The sequence below is a fragment of the Carya illinoinensis genome, chromosome 3 (genome assembly GCF_018687715.1).
Source record: "Carya illinoinensis cultivar Pawnee chromosome 3, C.illinoinensisPawnee_v1, whole genome shotgun sequence".
Taxonomy (NCBI): domain Eukaryota; kingdom Viridiplantae; phylum Streptophyta; class Magnoliopsida; order Fagales; family Juglandaceae; genus Carya; species Carya illinoinensis.
In genome coordinates this window covers 4223580-4236931 of record NC_056754.1, presented here as the reverse complement: position 1 = coordinate 4236931, position 13352 = coordinate 4223580, and the positions used below count along the sequence as shown (strand labels likewise).

Genomic DNA, 13352 nt, shown 5'->3' with positions numbered 1-13352 from the left:
ATTTGTATCATTCATGGTTATCTTGATCATCCAAAATCAATTACGATAAGTTGAATGATTTTCATATGGACGTCCATAAAAGAACCAGAAGATTCTTTTACTATAAAGTTTTACCATCAGAAGTGGAAAGAAAAATTTGCCAGAAGCAAATAAGATGAAATAATTCGACGCTATCTTGATTATCATATGTGAACCAGAAGTTCAGATGATAATTAAATTTTGGATACAATAAGATAAAAATGTCTCATATTCTAGCTGCTAAAATCCCAGCGAGGATTGAAGTCCCTGTAGGACAATTAAGAAATTCAGTAGTCTAAAGACATGTTTAAAGGCATGTGAGACGTATTGATACAAAAGATAGAGCATCTCAAAACAGAAAAGCACAAATAATTTGGTGCTCCTGAAGAGACCATACCCGCAGAACAAGCAATAAAGTCCATCCAAATTTTCTATATAAAATTCTCCTATATAAACTCTTGAAGAGTATAAATCTCCTGAAGAGTGCCTCCTGAAGAGATTTTTCATGAAAATGTCTTCCCTTGAAGAGGGACAGGTACCTGAAAATAACGAGATCTCGTTACATTTCATGAATAATGGAAAAATTATGGATAGAAATAAAATCATTGTCGACAACGTATTTCCATATGAGATGGCAATTGACATTATCAGAAGTAATGGAAAAAGTGAATCAAGAACCGTCGAAAAATACGACGTAAAATATTGGCCAAATTTGAAAGAAACAATTCCTACAGAATTGATTCACTAGTAAAATATGATGCATCGGGACTTATAGTCCAAACACCTAAAGAGGTGGTGCTTGTTAAATGTCAGTGGGTATTTATAGAAAGGAAATGAAAATGTGATATATAAATCACGAGTCAGTTTCTCAATTCCTACAGAATTGATATCACTAAATAAAATGTGATAAATATGGACTTGAAGTCCAAACACCTAAAGATGTGATTTTTTTTTAAATATCAGTGGATATTTATATACATGATATAAAAAAGCTTGAAACTTTTAATATGAAAATGTGATATAGAAATCACAAGTTAGTTTCTCGAAGAAACAATATTGATATGATTTTAATGTGGTTGAAGTCATATTGAGATTTTTATTAGCTTGTAAGTTACCGAGAGTTTGGATATGCATGATTAACTGCATATTTATATGGATTATTGGATCATGATATATATATATATATATATATGAAAATCTTTGAATGATAGAAAATGTCTGAAGCTTCTAATATGAATACATCTGGAAATATGTATTCTATCAAGTTTCAGAAATCCTTATATGATCTAAAGCAATCCAAACGCAAATGGAAACAAGCTATTTTTGCAGTTTATATATATGATTTAAATGTCATTGAGGCTCCAGAAGAGCTCATGAAAACTGCACATATTTAAAATATAAATCTGAAACCCTTGCGGCTTCAAGGGGAAGATGGATGATGTTATTAGTCATGAAATGCCATCTTTTAATACAATTAGTATTTCAGATTCATATTATGGATTTGATATGAAGTGTGCATTATTAAAGAAGAAATAAAAGGGAGCACACAGAATATCTACCAAAAGATAGAAACACAAATATGAATATTTGTGAAATATTATTTTATTATCTTGAAGTAAAAATTACAGAAATTTGAGGCACTTTGCCTTATTCTTCAAACGCTCTTGTTCTTCAAAAATCTGCATGGCATCCCTATCTAAAGGGGTGGGCAATCGAAAAGAAGATTTAAGTAAGGATTTTAAATTCCTACTCTCTTTTTTTATTGATTCTATCTTCATGTTGGACTCCAGAAGTAGTCGCTGAAATATAGCAATATTCTCGTGGAGATTGTCAACTCCACAAGTTCTGGATTGCATTCGCTGAGAAAATGCGACAATGGATGATGAGTATCGGGTACCGAGACTCACAAGCTCATAGATAGCTTCATTATCTGACCTACGAGTCAAATCATTATATTGCATGATAGCACCTGTGGTAGAAGTAGAAACAGCTGATAAATGAGGTGCATAATACCTCATATATTGACCCTGAGAAGATTGCTGAGCCATTGCAGAGAAAGATTGCAGGATAAGAATGCAGAAAGAGATTGCAGAGTAAAAATGCAGTATGATTACAGAAAAGTGAAGAAGATGAGATGCGAATGAAGATGAGCTGAATATCTCTTTTATAGAGAAAATTATGATACAGCATCTCTCGTGAAGCAAGAGAAAAGAGATGGAATATAGCTTCATAGCTCTGCGGCGTCTGACAGCACGCCTGACAGCTGCGGTGCCTGACAGCACGCCTGACACCTACAGAAGAGTTGAAAAAGCCTGCGATGCTTGTCTGATCTAAAAAGGCTGGCCACCGTTTTTATTAAAAAATGAGATTAGCGGTTTAATGTTGATGAATTATCTACTAACTGTGTTATTTACAAGAACTCCAGAAGAGCACAACTCCAGAAGAGTAGTGATGAGCAGAAAGATCCAGTTGTGATTATTTTATCAACATGGTTCAAGTCCACAATTAGTTGGATATGCAGATGCATGTTATCTTTCAGATCCACACAGATGTAGATCTCAAACTGGATATGTATTTACTTATAGAAATTCTGCTATATCATGGAGATTTGTCAAACAAACACTATCTGCTACCTCTTCAAATCACTCAGAGATTATTGCAATTCATAAGGCAGGTCGAGAATGCATTTGACTAAGATCAATGATCCAACATATTCAAGAAAAGTGTGGTCTTCCAGTGATTAATGATAGTCCAACAACTACAACTGCAACATTTAAGAAAATTGTGCAGAACATTGGAATGCAGAAGTTTGAAGACCTGTTAACATGCACTTTTCAGGGGAAGTAATGTCTTGAAGAATTGTGCTGATTGTACTCTTTTTCCTTCGCTAAGGTTTTATCCTACTGGGTTTTCCTTTGCAAGGTTTTAATGAGGCAATCCTAAAACACTTGGCGGTACACATGAATACTGTACTCTTTTTTCCTTCGCCATTGGTTTTTTTCCTACAGGGTTTTTCCTTGGCAAGGTTTTAACGAGGCATATTCTTTAAATATGATCATCCAAAGGGGAAGTGTTATAAACCATCTTGTATTGTATGACCACATTTAGCCGTCGTAATTGACCAAGTCGTAGTCGTCAATTAAGACTTTTGTAACCCTATATATATGGGTGTATCTAAGCCAAAGTTTTGAAATCCGTTCCGGAGACCATTCCGGTTGAGGCACTGGAACGGAATATTTCAGTACCGGTACGTTTCGGTGTACCGTTTCGGGATTAATTATATATTATATATAAATATTTATATGTATATATAAACTAATAATTAATAAAATAAATACATATATATGTAAGTGTGTGATATGTATATGTGTATATATATAGAAGAATTAAAAATTTATAAAATGAATATATATTGAAAAAAATCACAAATTTGAGTTAAGACACAAAAATAAAGGAAAAAAATTAAAGAATAGACAGATTATTAAAAGTAACAATATTTCTAGTACACGGAAATGGATATTTGAATTCTAAAAGTACAATTTTATTTATTATTTTTCAACTTATTTACAAGAGAGTTCTTTTTTTTTTTTTGACCGGAATTACTATTCCGGCCGGAATTTGACTGGAACGGCCGGAATTTGACTCGGAACGGAATAGATACCTATCCCATTCCGGTCACTGTTCAGGCACGAAAAATTCTGGCCATTTCGGCCGGAACGGAACGATTTTCAAAACATTGATCTAAGCTCATTTTATATGAATCAATAAGAATGACTCTCTATCATTCTCTCTCTATCTTTGAAACTCTTTTTTTTTTTCTCATTGGTTTACAACAGTGTCAAATAATTGTTAGCCAAATAAAGATGTCAAATCATTGTTAGCCAAATAAAATATAAGAAAAACTAAATCATTTAATGTTACCTAATAAAATAAAATTATATTATAAAATAATTTTTATAATAAAGTAGATATATCATATAAAACAAAATTAATTTATATATTTATTTCTATAAAATATTTTTGTTGTTGCATAATTATCTTTTCTTTTTTATTTGTTAATTTTTTGAGGAAATGCATAAGGCCCCGTTTGGTTACACAGATGAGATAAGATGAGATGAGATGTTTTAAATAGTAATAAATAAAATATTGTTATAATATAATTTTTGAATATTAATTTTGTATTGGGATTTGAAAAAGTTAGATTGTTTATTATATTTTGTATTGAGATTTGAAAAAGGTGTAATGATGAGTTGAGATGAGATGAGATGAGATTTTTGGTTTTGGCTAAACAAACAAGGCCTAAGAGTAGTCTCTTGGTATAATGCTGTACCCGAGATGAGTTTGGGACCAATCCAGATCTGTTTCGGCCCTCGAAGCCCAAAAGTAAACGCCGGTAACCTTAGTGCGATTAGCGTCATCAACTCCAACCTCCACTTCCATTAACACGACCTTCCAATCTAGTCATGGCGGAGAGCGAGGCCGAGGCCCCCAAAGCGAAACCACGTCCAATTGTGCGCCTCGGGATCTTCCTCATCTCCCACAGCTTCCTCTTCAGGTACTTTTTCTTTCTTTATCCCTCACCTATTCGATTTGTCATTCACTTTCGGCTCGAATCTGGTGAACTGGAGTTAAAACAGCATTTTCTGTTTCCGTTTCCTTTTCAGTGTGATTTGCTGCACAGCAGGGGTTTTGACTCTTCTGCTGCTTCCCGTTCTCGCCAAGAACACCTACATTTCCGAGAATGCCCTCATGCCAGGTCTTTTTCAAATTTTTTTTCTCTCCCTTTTTCTATCATACAAACTAAATTAAGCTAAAACATTACTCGTTTCTATTTCGAAGGTTCTGCAAATCCCATGTTCTCTAGTCAGGAAGTGTCGGAGGCAAATAGACTGGTGAAGAGTTTAACCAGTTTGGATTTGAAACCTGAGGGCAGTGGCATGTACGTGTTTACTTCCTTATTTTTTTCTTTTAAAATGTGAATTTGAGCTGATTAGTTTTGGCTTCTCTAATGCAAGCTATTTGATCGCGTAACAGTACTTTTTAATATCAAACAGGTTTAGTATTAGTGGGTGGAAAGGATTTTTAGTTGTTGTTAAACAGCTAAACAGAGCTGAGCTGAGTAGATTATTTTGGTAGGCTTCTTAAGGTTGGTTATTTGGCTTGAATGGGATTGAGATTGGCTTGTTTAGCCCAGTATTAAGCCATACAAACTCTCATCGATTCAATTACGAGCTGAGAAAGCATGCCATCTGTGTTCTCATGCGGCTTGCTAGACGGTCACCTTGCATATTTTGTTTTTCACTTTGTTCTATTTTGTAATTACATGCTATTCGCATCATAGGGTAGATTAAGTTTTTAATTATTTTCTTCTGCACCATGTTTATGCTTTTGCTTACCATTTGCGGCATAAGTTCATAATTCCAAATCCTCCGTGCACAACCCAATCCCTACGATGTGACTTATTTGCTATTCTGTGTTTACCTCTTTTGAATAAATGCAGAGAAAGTCAAAGACTGATAGCTGAATATATGTCTGATCTGGGTGCTGAGATTAGCTATCACAAGTTCTACCCTCGTTCGAATCAATTTCATCCACTGCACTTTTTCTCTTATCCCGATTCTGGATCGACTCGGGAGAACATCAGTTGTATATCACATGGTCTTAACACTGTTGGAATAATAAGAGCGCCACGTGGTGATGGGAAAGAAGCCATTGTCTTGGTGACACCATACAATTCTTTAAAGGTTGGTCCAGGCGACGCTTTATCATTGGGCATTGCATACTCAGTGTTCTCCTTGCTAACCCAAGTTACTTGGCTGGCTAAGGATATTATATGGCTTGTTGCGGATTCGAGATATGGAGAATACACAGCTGTCGATGCTTGGCTAAGAGATTATCACATGCCTGTATTTAGTGGATTAACTGCTCTAAATGCTGAAATTTGTCCTGTAAGCAATGTTCATAATAAACTGAAAGAGAACGGTGCCACAGAAAGAAAGATACATGATGGTTTTAGACGTGCTGGGACTATGGCTGCAGCCCTTGTAATTAAGGTTAAAGATGGAAGTGAACATTTTGAGGATAGTCTTAGCATCTATGCAGAAGCATCCAATGGTCAGATGCCAAACCTAGACCTCATCAATATTGTCAACTATTTAGCAGTTCATAGGCAAGGTTTGCGAGTAAAGGTGGGGAAAATGCAGTCTTTAATTAATTGCAAATGGCTCAAAATTCTGGGTGAAATACTCCAATCACTAGGACATGTGGCTAAAAGCTTAAAGCCACAGTGGAAGTTTGGTATCCCAGCTGCAGATTATGTTGAGGGCGCTGCTACGCTTGCAAGTTCACTGTATTACCAGGTAGCTTATTCTCCTGTCGATTTAATCATTCAATCTACTGTGTCCCTTTTTGGGCTGGACTGGTGGCATCTGATAGTATTTATGGTTTCAGATTGAATGGAGAAGAAAAATTGAAGCGTTTATGTCTTCTTCTCTCTGATCCCTAATGGCAATTTTATTTTGTCAGGCTTTGGGTGTTCCCACAGGTCCTCATGGTGCTTTTCGTGATTATGAGATAGATGCAATTACCATGGAAATTTCTTCTAGAGTTGCTTTGAATAACAAGGCAAGGAAAAATGATTTCCTTCTCCGAGGTGGCAGGTCAGTCCTCATTTACATCTAATTCAGAGTAGCATTTGTAAATTTTTCTTTCAAATTTATGGAGATATAGTCAAAGGATTTTAGTAGTTGCCACTGTTAGGATTGCGTTCTGGACATCAAAACTCTAGTCTGTTGGCTGTTGGGAGAAGACTTGTTGCTTGAGTTGAATACTTTATTAATCTCAAATAACCATCAGTGCTCTCTCTCTCTCTCTCTCTCTCTCTCTCTCTCTTCCTGGGCTAGGGGGTAGTTATATATTATTACCTTGCTGGTTACTCACGCTGTTTAGTCGATTTGGGCTGGAAAATTCCAGTCATACTCAATTAAAGGCGTCTTCAATTGTTAGCAAAGTTTTGAATTTTGTTACGGTGACCGTTCTGGTTGAAGTATTGGAACGGAATATTTCGGTAACGATACATTTCAGTGTACCGTTTTGAGATAGTTGATATATGGATAAATTATATGAATGTATATATATATATATATATAGAAAAAACTATATTCCAAAATAACATCAATAGAAGTCTTAAAAAACACACCGAAACGTCCAGAATTCTATCCGGGACGGAGTACCCACCTACACCGTGCCGGTTACTGTTCCGGCACAAAAAATTCCGGCCATTCCGACTAGAATGGAACAAATTTTAAAACTTGATTGTTAGCCCAAGAAACTTATTTGGGCTATAATTGAAATGGAGAATAGTTTTCTTATCATGCCTTAATTTCTTGTTGAGTGTTTAATTGTTCTTGTTTTGATCAAATCCTGTAGTTAAAAAAAAACTTCCAAAAGCCCTAGAGGTTGGTTCAAGTGGTAAGGGCCTTGGTCTTGGTGGGTATGCTTTCCATAGGTGTAAGGTCCGAATCATTTGGTGTAAACAATTTCTAAGGGCCCCATCCCATCGGTGAAAAGCCGACAAGTTACCTGATTTGTGTAATGTGGGTGTGTTACACAGATCAGGGGTTTCATTGGGTAGAAAGACATGTTGCTTGTACAGTATGTCCTTGTCATATAAAAAGAAAAAAATTGCCAATGTATTAAGTATCATTATTTGGTAAAATCTTTTCATCATTCCATATTTAATCAATATTTTGTGCTATTCTTTATCTATGATCATGAATTAAAAGTGAGACTCATTGTCGTGTCGTTAGACTGAAGGTTCTCATGTTGTTGGTGCAGGTTAATTGAAGGAGTTATACGAACAGTAAACAACCTCCTCGAGAAGTTTCACCAGTCATTTTTTCTGTACCTTTTAACATCACCTAGTAAATTTGTGTCAGTTGGAGTCTACATGATTGCTTTTGCACTCCTTGTGGCACCACTGCCGGTGGTTGCAGCTTCTCTATATGCTGATGCTCATAAAGTGGATCGTAGTTTTGGAATAGACAAATCTTCCCCTCAAGCCAGTGCTACTGACAAAATTAGCATCACTCCGAGATCATGCAAATGGCTTAATGCAGCAAACAAAGTGTTTTTAGTTCACTTGTGGGGTGCTGTTGTTTCATTCCTTCCATATTTCATCTGTCAAATACCCAGTTGCACTCCAACGACCAGCTTTGTAGTCTGGGTTTTGCTCTCAAGCTTCAGCCTGCCAATCTTGAGCTTGATTTTGGGTTCTTCATTTTCCTATGGCAGGGCCTCTCAACCGCAAAAAAGAGATTGGACTCTCCTGAAATCAGTGACTATCTCAGCTGCTTTCATTGGTCTGTGCCTCATGTCAGTCATCAACTTTGCTACTGCTGAAATTGGGGCTTTACTAATGGTCCCAATGTGTTTGATGGCTCAACCTTTGAAGCTCGATATTAGATCTAGAAGCCTGAGAAAATTTTCTAGGGTGGCTTGTAATCTGGCTTTGGGTTTTCTTGGGTCTCCACCAGCCGGTTTTTTTGTGCTGAAAGGTGCATTTGAAGGTTTTGGAGGCATTACTGTTGGTGACTACTGGAATTGGTTGGAGTCCATTTGGTCATGGAGCAGTGCGACTTACCTCTATATAGGTATGGTTCACCTGCCATGCTGGGTCTTGTGCATTCATGTTTTACTTCATCCTTGTTGACACGCCTTACTTAATTTTACCGTGTATCACTGCTCTATTTGACATACAAATCAGAAGATTAAAAGGAGTTAATCTCAATGTTTATTGTCTTCTTGTGTAAACTGCTCACTATTGACAGCAGGCTGGTTTGAGAGAACTAGGTCATAGAGAAGTAGGTGCTTCAGGTATATAACCTTCCATGATTCCATTGTTGTGAGCAATTTAGTACCGTAAGCACAAAGGTCCACTCCCGGTTGGTTGGCATTCACCATTTTATGAGGTTCTACATGTACCTAAGAATGATTGATTAGAGGGTTCTCAATAGAATGCCCATGTAGTGAGTGTGCTTGCTTTGATTATATGCGCTGAGCCTCGGCCAATGGCGAGACCTGCAATCCGAACATGAGAGCACTAATTTCCCAACTGAGAGGTTGGGGGTCCTAAGGTTTAATTTCATTGGTTATGGTGTGTTAAATCGTTCTTTGAAGCCATTTAGCAGGCTTTTAGCTTACAATGTTATTTGGGTGGGATTCATGCTAGATAGGTTAAAAACTAAATATAGATCCTTCACTACTGCACCAGTACATATTGAGTACTTACCAATAGGGAATATTGATTGGATCTCTCTCTCTCTCTCTCTCTCTCTCTCGGGTACACACTGTTTTTGTATTTGGAGATGAGATGGCCTTTTCGGTTGACGTGACAGAAAGAGAAGGCATTCGCGTCCAAAGTGAATAAATTCAATAAATAGTTTGACGAGTACCGGACGCTTTGTTTGCATAGGGTCATGCTCCAATCCTTTAGGCCGTTGATGATTGAAGGTAGAAAAATAAAAGCCCATATTCCGCACTCACTGAGACCAAGGAATAGCGGAAAGCAGATTCTCATGAAATTTTAGAATTCATTGTTGCGGTATGAGCTTTACTTCTTTGCAATTGATTGGTGGAGATGTACAAATAAAAATATATCACGAAATTATAATATTTGCACGCCTTTTCCATTTAACACCATCTGAAGGGTATGGAACGTGAACATTACATTTTGTTATTTGGAGGAAGACACAGTTTGTAGGCTGCATTTAGATATTGTGTCTATATCTCTTTCAAAATTATAGGAAGTATTTAGATAAGAAAATTATAGGAAATCGGATTGATGTCTCTCTTAGACTTGTAGTGGTTGTGCATTGAAAGACATCACTCAACTAGTCAGCATCATCAGCATCATTGGATTCATTTTGATGATTAGTGCACACAACCTATGAAAGGGGCATGGGCTCTCCCACTGACTGTGATGTGGATTGCACGTAATATACACAAGAACTAGAAGACATACAAGAGGTGTAGAAGAAAGAAGCCGACGAGAGTAATGGTTGGTAAGGACGTGTACGTCCACAAAACCAATACCAATGACCAAGGAGAGAAAAGAGGAGACGGAAACTGTCTAAGAAGCTGTTTTTAGACAGAATCATCAATTCACAGGTGGAGAGCCCTTTTTTTCTTTTTTGTGGCGGCAAAATTCTGATTTCGGACATGTGCTATTTTACAACGTGCCATTTTAATTTCCACTCCTATTTACGGTGAGATATAGTTATTTATATAAATGAGTAGTTGGAATTTGGAGTAGCTGTGTATATGCGGTTGGATTATGTATATAATAAATTATCACTCCCACCCGCATTTGAAGCGCGTGGGTCAAAATTAAAATGAAGTGGAAAGACAAGAACTGGGAAAATAGAATGGATTAAGTATAGTTAAGAATAAAAATACAATATCAGACATTTAAAACGCTGATTTCTTCCAAGAAAATAAATAAATTTTAAGGAACATATAAATTGTCAACACTAGTTTAAATATTGTTTTATCTTAATCCACTCATCCTCTCCAAATGTTGGGGAAAAAGTATTAAAGAAAACAAGGTACCAATTGCTTGGCTTCTTTAAAGCTGCGTTACTTCATTCGAATAAGAACGTGCATTACACTTCTCCAATAAGCGTTTTACGCCAACCGGCTTATGTCAACTCCTCCCGTCTTCTCGCTCCTCACGTCTCTCGACTCTCTCCCTCCCTCTCTCGATTCCCCTCTTTCTCTCTCTCGATGTCATCCAAAACAGATAAGAAACACAAATGATGTTCTGAATTTTCGAACCAAGCACGGCGGAGAACTAGAAAGAACAAGAACAACAGAGAAGAGGGAGATATAGAGATGGACAACATGCTATGCGACGAGCTCCTTGAAGAAATCTTTCAGAGACTTCCGCCATCACCCTCTTATTCACTGTCAGTCTCTTTGGTCTCCAAGCGCTGGCTTTATCTCTACCGCAACTCCACGACCTCCCTCTCTCTCCGCCTTACCCCTCACAATTCCACAATCCCCTCCTTTTCCTCCCTCCTCTCCCACTACCCTTCTCTTCTGTCCCTCTCTCTCCTCTCCTCTGAACCCGCAGCCACAGCCGCCGCTTTCTCTGACCTCCTCCTCCTCGTAGTCACTACTTTTTGTTCCAAGCTTCATAATTTAAGGTTCTTGGCGGGCCCCGTCTCTCTTTCTTCCTTGAATTCTCTCTCTTCAACCTGTATCCACCTCACCTCTCTCTGTATCAATCTCTCTAGGCCTATCCTTTTCACTTGGGTAATGAAATTTCCTGCTTTAAAGGAGTTATCAGTCTTCGTATGCTCTGGGGAAGGCCTATTACGAGAAATTGAGTTTGCTTGGGAATATGGGTCGTTGGAAAATGAGGATTTTGATGCGGAATTGGGCTTGGAGAATCTTTGTTTGTCTGGAATTCGAGCAGATGATTGGGGCTTTAGTTGGCTATGGAGAAGCTGCAAAAGGCTGAAGAAATTGCAGTTACGGAATTGTGGAGGTGTTGGAGACGGAAGCTCTTTTCCGTCCTTTGTTAGGTGCTTACAGGGTCTTGAAGAGGTGGAGCTCAGGACCTGTAGGAGTATTGTTGATGGGGTGCTGTTAAAATTGGCTGAAAATTGCAATTCTCTGAGTTCTCTTTTGGTTTATGATGGTGGTAGCAGAGAGGGTCTGCTGAGATTCATTAGCCGGTGCAGGTGCAATTTGCAAAAACTCGATCTTCGATTACCACTCGACCTTAATAATGAGCACCTCTCGGCCGTTGCATTAAATTTCCGGGGTCTTTTGAGTATTAGGCTTCAAAGTTGTTGCCTTGTCACTGGTGAAGGCCTTAAGGCTCTTGGGATTGCCATGAGTTCTGGGCTTGAAGAATTGGCATTGATAAATTGTGATGTTGTGGAACGAGAACAGGGGTTGCTTGCCACATTGGGGCAGAATCTAAGGCAATTGAGGAAACTGGATTTGTCTTTTAATGAAATGTTACTTGATAAGGAGTTTATTTCAATGCTAGCTTCGTGTAATGATATTCTTGATTTGAGGTTGAGAGGGTGCAAAGGGCTTACAAATGCAGCCATGGTCTCTATGTTTAAGAGTTGCAAGCGCTTAAAGAATGTTGATATTATGCACTGTTGTGGAATTGAGGCTGAGGCAGTGGAGCTATTTGTTCTGAATTCTCCACAATTGAGACGGATGCAGGTTGAAGAAAGCAAGCTTTCCGATGTTGCGAGGACATGGGCATCCACTAACTTCATTGAGGTTATTGTTTAATCGGAGAACAGGCCGCAGAAGAGCAGCTGTTCAAGTTGATAGAAGTTTCAAGCGAAACGTGTACATATCACTCCACTTGTTCTAGTATGTTTGTAAATTTCTATTGCTTATTTCATGGAACACAAGGAGAGACTTCTGGCTCTGTGAATAATTATGAATATGATTGTGTAATATTAAATAATTTATATCACACTAGTGAACTTTGAGCTTTTGAAGCATGTTGTGTTAATTCTTACTAGTTAGGCATTGTGAGAGCTGCATGTTCCTTGATTCATATTCATGCTACTCAGACATCTTACCTTGGACTGATTATGAGAGATTCTTTTTCCTTTTTTATGTTTTAAAAAGTTGTTTCATAAAATACAAGCCCAAGCATTTGTTGGCCTATGCTTGAGGCACAAAGCAACATATTCAATTCTGTGGATGATTGAGGGCTATTCTTTTGCAAGTAATAATATGATCTGCTCGCTGAAGGTTTAGGCAGATACATTGCCTGTTGGTGTCATTAAGAAAAAATTATAGGTGTTATAGTCATTTAGGGGTCATAGATAATTGGACTCAAGAATGGCACTTATCGTTGTTTACTTGTAAATTAAAACGCTAGTTTTTTAGTTGTAGATAACTGGTGAAGAGTGGAGAAACATGCATGCCATGGGTTTGTTCAATTTCCATGGTCAATGCGTTAGCTTGTAGATGGTTGGTTATAAATTAAAAGTATTTTCGTTCTGAAGTTTTAGATGTCATAAGATAGAAGCATACTTGAGCTTCACAAACAAACTAGTAGAACATATTATGCCTACTTTTACATGGAATAGTTGCATCTCCGAGGTAGACTCTCTAGATGGTTTTGCTCAACGGTGCCAACATCAGGAATTGATCTGCAAGTACAGTAAAATGTATCCTTGAATACAAACGATATTATAATACAATAATGATTGTGGAAGTTCGTTAGGTTGTATATAGATATTCCGCACGTAGAACATTTCGCTCGGCACTGATCCATCTAGGTTGAAGATCAG

At 37.5% G+C, this 13352-nt stretch overlaps 2 protein-coding genes across 2 annotated transcripts; both read left to right on the top strand.

Moving 5' to 3' along the window:
- The first annotated feature begins 4340 nt into the window (after nt 1–4340).
- Nucleotides 4341–8806, top strand: LOC122302640 (glycosylphosphatidylinositol anchor attachment 1 protein). Its single transcript, XM_043114009.1, has 6 exons — nt 4341–4573; nt 4683–4774; nt 4858–4957; nt 5519–6377; nt 6544–6677; nt 7855–8806. The coding sequence occupies exons 1-6, from the start codon at nt 4482–4484 to the stop codon at nt 8726–8728; spliced, it is 2151 nt and encodes a 716-aa protein (XP_042969943.1). The 5' UTR covers nt 4341–4481; the 3' UTR covers nt 8729–8806.
- A 143-nt stretch (nt 8807–8949) lies between these two features.
- On the top strand, nt 8950–12548 carry LOC122302641 (F-box/LRR-repeat protein 7-like). The gene has a single exon (XM_043114010.1). The coding sequence runs from the start codon at nt 10909–10911 to the stop codon at nt 12331–12333; it is 1425 nt and encodes a 474-aa protein (XP_042969944.1). The 5' UTR covers nt 8950–10908; the 3' UTR covers nt 12334–12548.
- Nucleotides 12549–13352: the final 804 nt, after the last annotated feature.